This window comes from Cervus canadensis, chromosome 13, assembly GCF_019320065.1.
Source record: "Cervus canadensis isolate Bull #8, Minnesota chromosome 13, ASM1932006v1, whole genome shotgun sequence".
NCBI lineage: Eukaryota > Metazoa > Chordata > Mammalia > Artiodactyla > Cervidae > Cervus > Cervus canadensis.
In genome coordinates this window covers 23,506,786-23,520,950 of record NC_057398.1, presented here as the reverse complement: position 1 = coordinate 23,520,950, position 14,165 = coordinate 23,506,786, and the positions used below count along the sequence as shown (strand labels likewise).

Genomic DNA, 14,165 nt, shown 5'->3' with positions numbered 1-14,165 from the left:
GACTGGGCCGCATTGCCCTGTGTGCCCCAGGGGCCCTAGGACAGGAGTCTGAGGGTTCTGGTTTCCAGTCCAGGTTTGGGCAAGTTGCTCACTTTCTCTGCCTCTCACTTTCATCTTTTATAAAATGGGGATGATTTCCTCACAACGTCAGTTGCTGCAAAAGTCAGATGAGGTAATGGAAGTGCCTTTATGAGATAGAAAGCACTCTGGTAGGATAGAGGCCTTGCAGCTTCCGTCTCCATAATGTCACTCAAAGTTTTGGGATTTTTTTTTCCTGATAAAGGTGTGTGCCAAGTTGCTTCAGTCATGTCCGACTATCTGCAACCCCATGAACTATAGTGTCAGGCTCCTCTGTTCATGGGATTCTCCAGGCAAGATGCTGGAGTGGTTTGCCATTTCCTCGTCCAGAGGATCCTCCTGACCCAGGATCGAACTCGCATCTCTTTTGTCTTCTGCATTGGCAGGCGGGTTCTTTTATAAAGTTGTATCTCTAGCCAACGCTAAGGTATATTTGCTGTGAATAGGCACCAATAGGATTATTATGGCTTGCTCACAGATGGAAGAAAGAGAAAGGGCAGAGTGAGAAAGAAAGGTTAAGTAGAAGGAAAGGAGAATCTGTCTACATTTCACAAAAGGTTTCCTTGGGGATGATATGAATTGAGGTGTTAGCAGTAGAAGACCAGCAGATGAAGCATGGGGGTATGCACAGCCCCAGAGCAGCGTTTCCCAAATGGTGTTCCTTGGAACCCTTGCTCCTCCAGATGTGCTAAAAGATGAGGTTTCATGGTCGAATAAGCTTGAGAAAACTCTGAGTTCAGCAGAGTCACACCCCTTTCTTTATTCTAGTACCCATTAGAGCTTTTAATATGATACTTGCAGATTCCAAGAAAGAGTGGGAAAGACATGGTATGTAGCACTTTGAAAACTTGTTTGACTATAAAATACTTTTGGTTTCTGAATATCTAGATAATATTTCTCAAGGTATGGTTCAGAGACCGCTATCATCTACCTAGTGTGCTTGTTAGAAGAGCAGGTTGTCTAATCTGGTCCAAGATATAATAAATCCAGCGGAAGGGCAAAGAGGAAGTGGGGATCTGCACTTGTAAAAAAAAAAAAAAAAACCCAAGTGATTCTTTTTCTTTTTTCCCTTAATCAGTGCATTTATGAAGCATCTAGTATGCACTAAGTGTATCTCCACTCTAGGTATTGGAGATACATGTTGAATAAGTTACAATTCTGGCCTCATAAAGACTAACTCTAATATAGGTGAGAATGGAATGGAGAACTGGGGAGGTAGGAAGAGTGTAGTCTGATCTTGTGATGGGGAAGACTTAAGTGGTTAGGGGAGCTTTCTTAGGCAGTGATGTAAAGTCTGGAAGACTTCACAGAAATAAGTTTGTAACAGCAATTAAGATTGTGAAAATCCCTTATCTAGAAAATGAGTGTGGCATTGTGATTGTCCCATGAAACCCAGTGAATCTTTAGCACACTTCATCTGAGGATCAGCAACATAGCTGGATTGATGTTCTAAAAGAAGCACTGTTGTAAGGTGAAAAACACGTTGACGCAAACTCTCTCCTGATCTGGCCACCAGGGGCGCTGTCACCCTAGGGTGGCTTAGTTGTGGGCAGAGGGGCTTGACGCCAGGAAGGATAGGTCCTTAAGGAGTTCACCGGTCACATCCTATAAATTGGGAGCCCTTAATTCGAGGAGTATTGATAATACTGTAAGCAGTGCAGTATGTGGTGAAAAGAGGGGACTTATTACACCAACAGGAACAGAAAATGTCCATTATTTTCAATTCCTATCTCCTTTGACCTGTCTGCACCATTTGACTCCGCGGACTCTGGCTTTCTTCTCGAATGTCTCTTTTCCTTTGACTTCTAGGACACAAGTCTCTCATGATCTTTCTTCTGTCCTTAATAATAAGGAACATTTACTGAGCACTTACAATAAGCCAGGCTCCGTGCTAAACGGTTTGTATGCATTATCTCATTTAATCCTCTCATCCCTCTGATATAGATACTGACTGGCATTAATTCTACTCAGAGATTAAGTCTTGCATGTATATTATACAACTGTGGGAGCTGGAGTTAGCTTCGGAATCGGGACAACCCAGTCCTTGCCTCCCACACTTACGGTGGTCCTCACCAGGCTAAACCTTCAGGCTTTAGGTGATACAAACAGTGCCCTCTTTTTCCTGTTTCCTCCTCTACAGCTAGCTCTCTTCCGGGTGACAGCTTCTGGGTGACCCCTGCCCCAAACCTGACTTGACATGAGCTTTGAAACTTCCCTCTTTGAAAGCAGTGACCAACTGTACCAGAATGGTCTCTTTGCTTGTCTGTTCCCACAGCCAGGCTGTGAGCCCCTCCAAATGCCTTCATATTGTGGCCACCTGCTGTGCTTGGCACATCCTAGAGTCAAAAATGTAAATGGAACAGATAGCCTCCAGAGGGAGTTATTAATAGATACCTGCATACATGGCCATTCCTGAATGAAATGTCACAGGTATTTCAAAACATCCCTTTGAACCTCTGGCAGAGACTGCAAGTGGTGATAAAGGCATTCTTCTTTTCAGTCTTGTAATCCTGTGACTTTGAATTTAGGAATTGTACTAAGGGCAGAGGGCAAGGGGCCAATGAAGAGTGTTCTGGTGAGTTGAGAATGTTCACAGCGTTGTGCACATGTCCATTCATATCCCAAACATCAGGGCTGAGCCTGGACAGGTGGAGCTGATGGTATTGAGCTCTGGCATCCACCCAGGGGTGCAGCAGCGCCCCCCCCCACCCCTGCTCCCCCAGATGCGGTCTGGGCAACATTCCCTCCATGATGGTGGAAAGTTTTCAAAATCCTGGAGGAAAGAAGAGAGAGGTGAGTGAAGAATCTCTGTCCTCAGTTGGTCGTAGAATATGTGTGATGGGGAAGGAAACCCAGGAATAGACTGCAACTAGAGGAATATCTCCCCTGGTGGCTCAGATGGTAAAGATTCTGCCATCTGAGATTCAGGCACATTGATTCCTGCAATGTGGGAGACCTGGGTTCGATCCCTGGGTCGGGAAGTTCCCCTGGAGAAGGGAATGGCTCCCCACTGCAGTATTCTTGCCTGTAAAGTCCCACGATTTTAAAATCGCAAAGAGTTGGACACAACTGAGCGACTGAATGACAACAAAGTCCCATGGACAGAGGAGCCTGGCAGGCTATAGTCCATGGGGCCACAGAGAGTTGGATATGACTGAGTGACTTACACATTCACTTTTCATAGGGATATCAGCCTGCCTTGGGGAAGATGAATGCAGGCCTGCCCTGGCCCTTGAAGTGCAGTTAGCATGGTGTTTTGCTGGTGTGTCTGACTGCTCCCCCTACAAGCTTTTAGGCCCACGTTCTCCAGGATGGTGGCCACCAGCTGTGGGCAGCTGTTGAGCAACTGAAATGTGGCTGATGTAAGTCAGCTACTGGACCTTTAGCTTTATTTAATTTTAATTAATTTAAATAGCTGTATACTGCTAATGGTACTATATTGGGCAGGGAGTGGACATTTTCATTATTCCTAGTTCTGTTGGATAGCGCTGCTCTAGATGGTTTTTGTACTAATGATGGCTTAGCATCATCAAGGGAGGAATCAGGAACATTTAACTCGTTACATTTTTTAAAATGTTAATCACATCTTATGTGTTAATTTTTTGTTGCACTGGGTCTTCGTAGCTGCGCATCCGCTTTCTCTAGTTACGGAGAGCAAGGGCTACTCTCTAGTTGCGGTGCACAGTCCTCTCACTGCAGTGGCTTCTCTTGTTGTGGAGCACGGGCTCTAGGCCTGTGAGCTTCAGTAGTTGTAGTACATGGGCTCAGTAGTTGGGGCACGCAGACTTCAATAGTTGTGGTGCATGGCCTTAGTTGCTCCTTGGCATGTGGAATCTTCCTGGACCGGGGATCGAACCTGTGCCCCCTGCATTGGCAAGTGGATTCTTATCCACTGTACCACCAGGGAAGTCCTCATTGCATTTCTTAACCAATGCAAGGCTATGGCCAACTCGAAAAAAAGATACACATTTATTCATTCATACACATGTCTGTCTATCTCTTTATGTATAAAGTCTACCTACTATGATCTATTTATCTACCTATCTATAGATACCTACCTATCTATCTCCCTTGCTGCTACTGTAGAAACTTTTGATCTCTCCTCTTCCCAGCACCAGATTTAACTCAGGAGTCTATTTTTACTTAGTTTTTGCTATTTTCCCCTTTTACCTTTAAGAGGACATTGATTGACCTCATTGATGGGAAAGTTCTCTAAGTGTTGCCAAGGAACATGAGTGTGTTTTTCTGCATCTGGCATCTCTGAGGGTGCCTAGTTTCCAAGGTGTCTGCTCTGCAGGCAGTGGGGTGTGAGTTCACCCCTCTTCCTCGGACCTCTGACTCTGCTGGTAGAGGGAAGATAGTGCCCGGGGATGGCTGGGCCTTTGGCGTCCCAGAAGGAGTCACCCCATCCATCATTCTGGTTGAACTCTGGGAGAGGGTAGTCTCTAATGTCAAGAAAATAACTAACTGATTTCCATAAGTAAGGAGGTTACACATGGCTTTTTAGTTTCAAAGTATTTTATTTAAATAAAATCTTCTCTTGGTGCATTTAAATTTTCCAGGAAAAAAAAAGACACTGACAAATGCTATACAACGTGGACCATTTATATTCTTCTTGAAAAAGTGACTGCCCTTTCTGTATATCTTCCCCTCCTCCCGCCGCCCCCCAAGAAACCCAAAGCGAATCCATTGAACACTTGGGAGAAAGACCTCTTCTGATTGTTCAGAAGTCCTGGGCCTGGGGGCTCCTCCTCCAGGCCTGGGCTGGTTTAGGAGGCCTCTTCTTTGCCATCCCTTTTGTCCTCTGTTAGCCTATTCCCACCCCCACAAGGTGGCTCCAGTCCTAAGGGACCCCTGGCTGCCAGTGGTGGTTCTGGGACAGAGGGTGGGAAGGAGGAGTGAAGATAGAGAGGGATGGAGCCAGGGTGGTGCCTCGAGACAGAGAGGGGAATGGGAGAAGAAAACAGAGGAGGATGACAATGAAGTGGGAAGGAAAGGCAGTGGACTCCAATAATTGCTTTTTGCTTCTTTGACACACACACTTATTCAGCAAAGTCTGAGGGCCTCTCACTCACTGGGCACTGTTCTGGGTACTCCAGTGAAGGTTGTTGAGGAGGCTGGATGGGAAAGAAGAGATGCCTCTTTCAAGCATTTGGCTTTCCAAACCTGGGTTATGGAAGCAACCGAGAAGTGTGTTTCTGGGTGTTCACACCTGGAGGTGGAGCAGATACATTCAGATAGGAGATGGTGGGGCACTGCACCTGGAGATAGAGGCCTTATCGTGGGTGATGACGACAGACTGCTGTCTTAATTCAGGCTAGCAGCTGGTTGCCATGACAACTATGGTACTTGTGTGGTTCTGTGATCCCAGCGATCGGCTCTCCTAGATTGTATCTGACACCAGTTTCAGCCGTCAGCCTCTACATCTCCCCCAAGTCCCCCATTTGAGGGGTTGCTGAGAGTTGGAGACAGAATAAGCAACTCAGCCTGCTGGGCAGTGGGAGGTGTGGGGAGATGAGAAGTCATTCTGGGAGGTAAAGGGGATGGCCAGATGTTCCAGGACAAGGGGACAGAGCATCAGAGGGTGCTTCTTTCTCTGGTCAAAGAGGTTGATGCCTGAGGGGCCTGAGTGCCTGGGGTATTTAGGCCCATTTAGGGCAAGAAGGGGGAACAGGGCTGGTTTTAAAATAAAAGCAGGCCTGCAATATGTTTAACAGGGTATTCCGTTAGAAGATCTTGGTGCAACAGTTGCCAGCAGGCACCTTACCTCCACAGGACTAGACCTGCACTTTGCCTGAAAGGCGGGTGTCTACCAGCTGCCCCAAGTGAGCAGAGGATATTTTCCATGAAACAATGTTAGAGAATTTAGCTTTTGCTTCTATAAATATCATAGCTTAGCTATATTATTAATGAAATTGCAATTTCACCATCATTTAGAACAGCTTCAGTCGGAAAATATTTCAAGAGAGCTACCCTGCAGATGTGCAAATGAACTTTGACAGCACAACCTGCTCCCACGTGGGGAATTATCCATCTTTGTGCTATGGTCACAGACAATCAACACACCACCCAGTTCACCCTGTGAGTGGATTAATTCAGCCTCCCAGACTCAGCCCAGAATATGGGGAGATGCTCTGCTCAGCTAACCATGGACCCAGCTTACATGTCCTTATGGATCTCAGGGCACACTTGTCAACCCAAACCTTGGCCCTGCATGCATCCTCCTTATTCAGAATTAAATACCCAACTTCCACCTGTTGCAGCAATTAATGGGCTCACTTGGAAGAGAAGGTCACTTGGGGACTTGGTGAGGTATTACAAGTTTACCCTTAATAGCATCACGTATCTGACAGCATCCACAGACAGTTGTGAGTACCAACTGTGTGCAAAGCACTAGCCTGAGCTTCAAGATAAATATTAATAAATCTCTAAATAGCTTTGTCCTACTTTCATTTAACCTCTGTAACTTCTGCACCCCATCTGCAACATGCCATGCCTCCATGATACCCTTAAGTAATTGTTTCCAGTGTGCCCTCTGTGATACTGTACCAGTGATTGTCTTAATTTCTTCCCTGCTGAAAACCTCTGGGTTCATAGGAGAGCCCTAGCTCAGGGGTAGCATCCCATTTCCATCTGTGAAACTTACATTGCACAGGTACACAATGGCAGTCCACTGAAGTGGACAGCATAAACCTGGCCATGAAGATGGCCAGAAGCCATTTGTTCTTGCTTGGAGAAGGAAGGCTTGCTGGGGGTAGCATCTCAAAGAGAAGTCTTGGATGCCATTAAACACCCATCAGTGGTGATGAGTTGTAAGATGATAGCTTTTGATTTTTCAACTTTTCCTCCCAGGTGAGAGGCCAGAAGCACAGGAACTTGGTGTGTCTGTATCAATATATGGCAATGGGGGTATACCAGATGGCTGGAGTGTCCAGATATGAAGATTTCCAGTAAAAGGTTATGTAGGGACAGGAACAGAAGAGCATTCGTCTCTAACCTGAGTGGTGTATGGCACTGACAGCACATAGGCCTCTCTTGTTATATAATTGTGCATGTGGGCCTGGATCTGCCAGGCCTTCCTATGAGATGTTTTTCCAAGAGCAGACAATGAACTGCCTCCTTTAGGGACTTGTGCAAAGTAGACATTCAGTGACCAGTTGATGAACAGAATATACTTGCCTGGGTACCTGTGGTATTGTGCATGTGTGCATTTGGGAGATATGTCAAGAAGTATGAATAAATGTTCCTTGTGCTTTTGCATACGGAATGTGCCAGAGATGGGTGGAAGGCATGCCTGAGTCTGCAGTAAAGAGCATTGCTATTGGACACATAGATGCTGAGAAAGCGCCCAAGACTTGTCCACGTGCTCCCTGGGAAGGCCTGCCCCGGGGGACACTTAGTCTGAGGGTTGCTCCTTGGTTGGGTAGTTCCTCTGTGAACATGAGTGCATCACTGCAGGGATTTCTGCTCCCCATGTTGGGTGTGGTTGGAAGGCAGCTGAGCTCCCAAGGCAGGACACCGCTGCCCTCTGCCTAGCTAAACAGGCAGGGATGGCCTCTTTTCCATCTGGAGAAGCTTGGGCTGGGCAGAGATCCAGAGGTCTTCTTCAGCCGCCTTCTTTTTCTTCTTCTTCTTCCCCTTGGTTTGCTCTGGCTGTCGGCCATGTGCAGCTGGCCGGTTCCAGCAGCAGTGACAGCAGATGAAGAGGAAGGTGATGATCACCAGGAGGGGCAGCCCCAGGAGGATGCCTAGGCAGATGCTGTTGAAGAGGCCCTCCTGGTGTTTGGTGGAGATGATGTCCCAGATGGCACTGAAGAACATGCTGATTTTCTCCATGGTGCCTGGCTAGACTGGGCCAGAGGAGCCCCTTAGCTCACCCACAAGGGCAGGATGTGAGAAGATGCAGGCTTGTCCACTTTGAACTTAGTCCTCTTCCAGCTCTGGGTTTGGGTAGATCACAGATAGCACCTAAAGAGAGAACAGCAGATCATTTAAGAGAGATGAGGAGGGGACGGTCTATAATTTTTAATAACATCATTGATTTTAGGCTCAGGAAATGGGAGGAAATCAAAGAGTTCCAGAGTTCACTGAAATTGTATTGAGACTCAATAAACAAGATAAATGCATGCATTTAGTCAGTTATGTATTAACTAATTCTCGCTATGTACACACTATATGGGGCTTAGGATATGACAGTTAATAAGATGTCAGACCTGGCACGTAGGTAGTCCTCCATGATGGTTAGATAAATCAGTGTGTGCATCCCACAGTGTTCTGGTTAGGGGGTTGGCTCTCCGGACCCTCTACAGGAGTAGTTCTCCACCTTTCTTCATTTCAGCCTACCTGATAAATGATGAACACACACTCGCCACAGGACAGCTCCATATCTGACCTTCCATGAACACAACTTGTCATTTTTAACACTAATGAAAGCTTAAGCACAAGATGGAATGTCCAAGCCTTGCTGGCTGTCATGGGGGCCCTGGGCCTCCCCAGGCTAAGAGGTCATCAGTCCCCATCCTGTTTCACTCCTGCTTTTCTCAGGGTCCCTTCATGCTTTCTTCCTGGCCCCGTGACTCCTCCCTCCTTACATTCCACTTTCAGACCTGGCAAGGACTCATCGTGCTGTGGCTGGGAAAACAGGTCTTTCTGTTTCTACCTTTCTCTCTCTCATTACCCTTGTCTCTTCTCCCTGTCCTCCAACCAAGTATTCCCAAGTCTCCTCCCCGGCCTGTTCCCTCTCTTTGCAGTGAAAAGAGTTTTGCAGGCTGATCGGTGATGGTGCCTGGAAACTGGGAGGGGGTCCCTGGCTGCCTCTCTCCTCCTATCCTGAGCCCAAGCTTGCAGCTGGGCAGTTCTGCTTGCTTGTCCAGAGTGATCCCTCTTCCTATGGTACCTTCTCCAACTCACCACATATATCTCAGGCCTCAGCTCCCAAGTGTAAGATCTTAGAGGCACCTTCAGTTCTGGAATCCACAGTTTCTTGGGTCTAAACAAGACTCAGAGGACAGGCATGAGTCAAAGGAATTTAAGAGATCTCTTGGCACTAAACATTGTCCAGGAGCCGAAGATCGAAAAGTCATTGATTTTCAGGCTGGAGAGCTTAGAAATCATCCTGACCAGCTGTCTCATTTAAAGATGCAGAATCTGAGGCCCAGAGTGGTGAGGTGACCGGTCGGTGAGGTGACACACAAGCACATGTGTGTTTCTCATCACACACAAAGCTGTGATGAACACCCAGACGTCTGAACAATGGGTCCAGCACTCACCCAAGGCTGCCGGGCAAGCAGAAGAACTAAGGATAGTAACGTTACTTTATATTTTACTCGATATTTTTCTAAGCCACCTTCATGTGAATTATATCTTTTAAGTGAGGAACAGGATGGTGCATCGTGAGTGGAGGGACGCACTAGGGGGGACCTAGGTCCAGAGTCATTCTGAAATTCAGGCTTCATTGGGTTGTCCTGCACTGGAGCATAAGTGCGTGTGTTACACATCTGGGTGGTGTGTTACACACGCTGTCCCAGCAGTTGTGCTTGGAGGTCTAATTCCTTGGACAACATGCACTCTTGGTGTCCCAGGTACCCAGTGCCCACGTGTCCATTCAAGCCCCACCCAGGATCTCCATCCTGGTCTGCAGGCATGTAGCCCCACCCCTTCATAACATCAATTATACAGTTTATGTAGTCATATAAATTGGCACCTGCTTCTGTGCCATTGGGCCCAAGGAGCCTGACATCATGCTATAAGGTGGCACTCTTGGGACTCCCCTGGTGGTCCAGTGGTTAAGAATCCATCTTGCAATGCAGGGGACATGACTTTAATCCCTGGTCTGGGAACCTTAAGATACCATATGCTGCAGGGCAACTAAACCCATGCACTCTGGAGTCCACACACTCTTGAGTCCACGCACTACAACGAAAGATCCCACATGGTGCAATAAGACCTGATACAGCCGAGTAAATATATACATATTAAATAATTATTTTTTAAAAGATGGCACTTATTACATGCTGGGCACTGTTCTAAGTACCTTGCGCCTGTTGACTCATTTGGACTTTATCACAAGCTTATGCAGTAGGTACAGTTATTCTTCCCATCCTACAGCTAAAGAGATGCAGGCACAGGTCACACAGTGTGTGAGTAGCAGAGCTGGCCCTGAGGATTCTGCGAAGCTTGGCTCCAGATCCCCAGGGGCTGAGCCATTCATAGTGTTGCTCTGGGCCTCCGATTTCTTCATGTGGAATTAACCCATTTTTGGCAAGTAGCCCAGGGTTTATAGAATCCTCTGCCATCCCCCAGATCGACTGAAACATTTATCCCGGTCTGCTGTAGAAAGAGACTACAAAGAGATTTATTTCCCATTGTCAGATACCTCACAGATGCATGAAGATACATATGATAAAAATCCAGTCCTGCCCAAGGGGAGGTTTATAGAAAGCATACTGGCATCTGAACTTAAACTCAACGTGCAACAAAGACGAGCGCCCTGAGAAGTTATGTGTCCTCGCTGGAGGCTTTGCCTGAGCCCCTCCAGCGTCTGAAACATCACATGCCATGGATCTGCCCACACGCCAACAAGTGCCCAGGTTCTTTACAGAGGAAAACCATGCTTGGTCTCTCCAGACCCCTCAGCGGGGCCAGCCCCCCACCTATTCCTCCTCACACCCCTCACTCTCCTCTGGACTCTCCTCCTTTTGCCATAATCTTTGCTTTGACCTCAGCCTTGTATGGCCCTGTTTTTTTGGCCCAGAGGGATTTTTCTCTTCTGTCGTAGGAAGACTTTGGGTGCCTTTCTCTAAGCTGATCCTTCCTGCACATACGGTTTTGAGAACCAAAGGCTCCTTGCACTGCAATTCTGTGATTCAAATTAGACAGCAGCAGACCACACTTACTGACAAGCTTTCATGTGCTGGTCTCTGTGGGGAGCCTATGTGAATCAGGGCGCACTCTGGGTTCGGTCAGAGAGAGAAGGTTGTGGAGCTCCTGGAGAACAGTAGGACAGTATTCATGAAAGTAGAGCCACTTGCCCTTGAGAGACAAGTAGGCTCTTGACAGACGTGTGAAAAAGATGTCAAAGATCCCAGGCAGAGAAACTTCTAGAACATCAGTAGGAGACTAGGGGACCTTCTGACGAGCTTGGAACTCAGGGTGGGAGAGTGAAGGACTGTAGGCTGTGGCCAGGTTAGAGAGGACCTTCACAGAGTGTGTTTCTTTGCGGGGAGGGGCTCCATAACGGGCTTCCCAGGTGACGCCAGTGGTAAAGAATCCTCCTGCCAATTTTAGGAGATGCAAGAGATACCAGTTCGATCTCTGGGTTGGGAAGAACCCCTGGAGAAGGAAATGGCAACCCACTCCAGTACTCTTGCCTGGAGAATCCCATGGTCAGAGCCCTGGCGGGCTTCAGCCAGAATCCCAGCCCTGGTGGGCTATGGCCCTTGCAGTCACAAAGAGTCAGACATGACTGAGCACATAATAGGAAGATGTTGTGATCAGAGCTGCCCTTCAGGGAAAGATAAGAGGGTCTGGAAAGCTCTGGAAGATGTTTTAAGAGAGCACTTCAGCCATTTAGCAAACATTTATTGAGCACCTGATATGTACCACAAACTGTTTGGTATTGAGGTCAGGAATGAATGACAAAGATATAGTTTTTGATATCATGGAGCCTCATACATTCCACGGGACTTACTATCATCGAGGGATCATGTCAATAGATAAGCAGCAGCAGCAGATTCGAGTTTAGGTTGCTTAGTTGGATGAAATAAGAGCATGCCTTTGAATTATGTCTTTATTTCAACATTCCAGGTCCTCCCACCCCTCCCAACTTTGGCTCAAACTTATCCATCCCATGGCACCTAAAATAGCCATGTGAATAAACAGATTTCTTTTCAAGCAAAAGCGAAGTCAATAATTAGCTCCTGGATTCCTAAAGGTACTTATTTGAGTCTTCTCTCCATATGGCCAAAGAGAATATTCATTAACACTCGGGAACCCTGTCTGGGGAACATTCGATTAAAAGGTATTCTTTATATTTTTTAACCTAAGAATTCTCTTCTAGGCAACCCCCACCCCTCAGGTTACTTGCTGAACTCTGCTAATCTATAGCATTTCATTAGTATTTATGAGCTTTGCATTATTAGCATTTCCAGGAAACAATCAAATATCTCCTTGGTGGTATGAATTAAAAAAGTCAGAGCTTCTGTGGAATGTTTTTGCAAAAGGAGCCACACTTAGGCCTAGAAACGCCCTCTGGGGGACCCCATCCTTTTGTCAGCTCTCAAGTGTTGCTGACACTGAAAAATAATTCATCTCTTCTTGTAAAACCGACAATAGGTGCTAACCAAACTTGATTGTGGTTGTGGGGGTGGGTGTGAGGAGAGAGAAGAGGGGACAAGTTCCTTTCAGTTTTCCTGAAACCAAGTAGTATTCATCTCTATATCCTCCTTAGTATTTAGCTGGGAGAGAGTCATTCATTCATTCTTCCCACAAGCTTCTGTCTGCCTGCATGTGAGGTATTGGTGGAGAACAGAGATCCTGGAGCCAGAAGACCTGGGGGTTTGAGTCCTGGGTTAACTCTTGTGACCTTGGCCAGTTACCAAACACTAGCTACAAAATGCAGTTAATAAGCTTCCCTTGTAATGGGTTGTGAAGATTAAGAGCTCAATGTGTTTAATGCATTTTGTAAACTGTACAACACTATGAAACATAATCTACAAAGTAGTGAGTGAACTCCAGATAACAATGGACTAATTCTAGCCCTGAGATTTTTCTTCCCCGTCTCTCACCTCTAGCCCAATCTTCATGGCCAAAGAACCATGGACCCCTACTCCATTCAAATGAAAAGGGCGTTACAGTGACCTCCCTGCTTAGGGCTGGTCAGCAGTTCTGTGGCTGTAATTCTAGACTCTGGCTTTCAGCAACAGGAATGGAGACTGGTCATTGGGGAATATCTGGTAGTGTCTGGAGGACTGTTGAGCTCATAAAATGAGGCCTGGGGAGAGCACCTAGTCCCCTGCAGGCCCCAGCCTCTCCTCAGACTTCAGAACCCCTGGAAATGTACAGGGATGGCTCCTGCCACAGGGATGACTGGTCCATCCCTGCCATCCAAGAGCTGCTCCAGAGTCATGTCCAAGGCTGGCCCACAGACTTCTGTTTCTTCTGGAACTCCCCAAGAAAGGGGCAGGGCATTCTCCTTTGCACCAGCCTCTTGTTATTTCTATTAGGTGAAATAATACATGTAAAGCTGGAGAATAGGGTCTGTTGAGTAGCAAATGCTTTCTAGAAATGTTAATGATAAGGATCATAATGGCATCCAACTAAAATCCCTGAGACCTTCTCCAGAGTGCTTTCCATTGGCCGTCTTATAACAGGTAGGGTGAAGCAGGAGGGTCAGGTCTGTCTCAGAACCTTAAAAGATTCCCCTGCTGCAGCTGCAGACTCCTGAGTATGTGTGGGGGCCATCTCATCATTGTAACTTGGGGGCAAAGGGGCAGAGACCTTGCCTTGGGCCTTTCCTCGCATGTTTCATTGAGCCCATACCTTGTGTTGCAGTGATCACTGTGTTTGCGTTATGTCCTCACCCATGGATCTCAGGTGACAGCAGGATCTCAGGAGGGCAGCCCTAGTCTCCTCTCCAGTCTCTGACTCTGGCCACGATGGCTGGCTGAGAATCATCAAGGGGGTTAAAGATGCAAGTGCCCGAATTACACTCCTGGAGACTCTGATTCAGTAGGTCTAAGAAATGCCCAGAAATTTGTTTGTAACAAACAACCCAAGTGTTTCTGGACAGTTATCAGGTTCAAAAACTGCTGAATGAGCAGGCTGAGCTGATGACCCTTTTCTATACTCTCAGGAGCTATATGCTGAATGAGAGAATGGATGGATTGTGGGCAAGGAGAGGTGGGGAAGAGGTTCATCTTCATATGCAGCAGACCTGAGGCCTGCTATGGGCAACCTCTTTGGGTGTCACTTCTTGCTCTTGTGTAGTCAGGGCACCTGGGCCAGAGCTGCTTTCCTAGAGGTCATCATTGTTGTTCATTCACCAACTCACATCCGACTCTTTGCAACCCCATGGACTGCAGCAAGCC

General features: G+C 47.0%; 1 protein-coding gene across 5 annotated transcripts in view; it reads right to left on the bottom strand.

The window, feature by feature from the left end:
* Window positions 1-4,578: 4,578 nt before the first annotated feature.
* KIAA0040 (KIAA0040 ortholog) overlaps window positions 4,579-14,165 on the bottom strand; it is a 39,939-nt gene continuing 30,352 nt past the window's right edge. For 3 of the 5 annotated variants that reach the window (XM_043485187.1, XM_043485186.1, XM_043485190.1), the window contains one exon: window positions 4,579-8,046. In XM_043485187.1, coding sequence (XP_043341122.1) covers window positions 7,615-7,914 — 300 coding nt within the window. In that variant the 5' untranslated portion in view covers window positions 7,915-8,046 and the 3' untranslated portion in view covers window positions 4,579-7,614. Of the gene's footprint in view, window positions 8,047-8,291; window positions 8,422-14,165 lie in introns of all 5 variants that reach the window. The other 2 variants (XM_043485189.1, XM_043485188.1) reach the window with 1 other exon arrangement.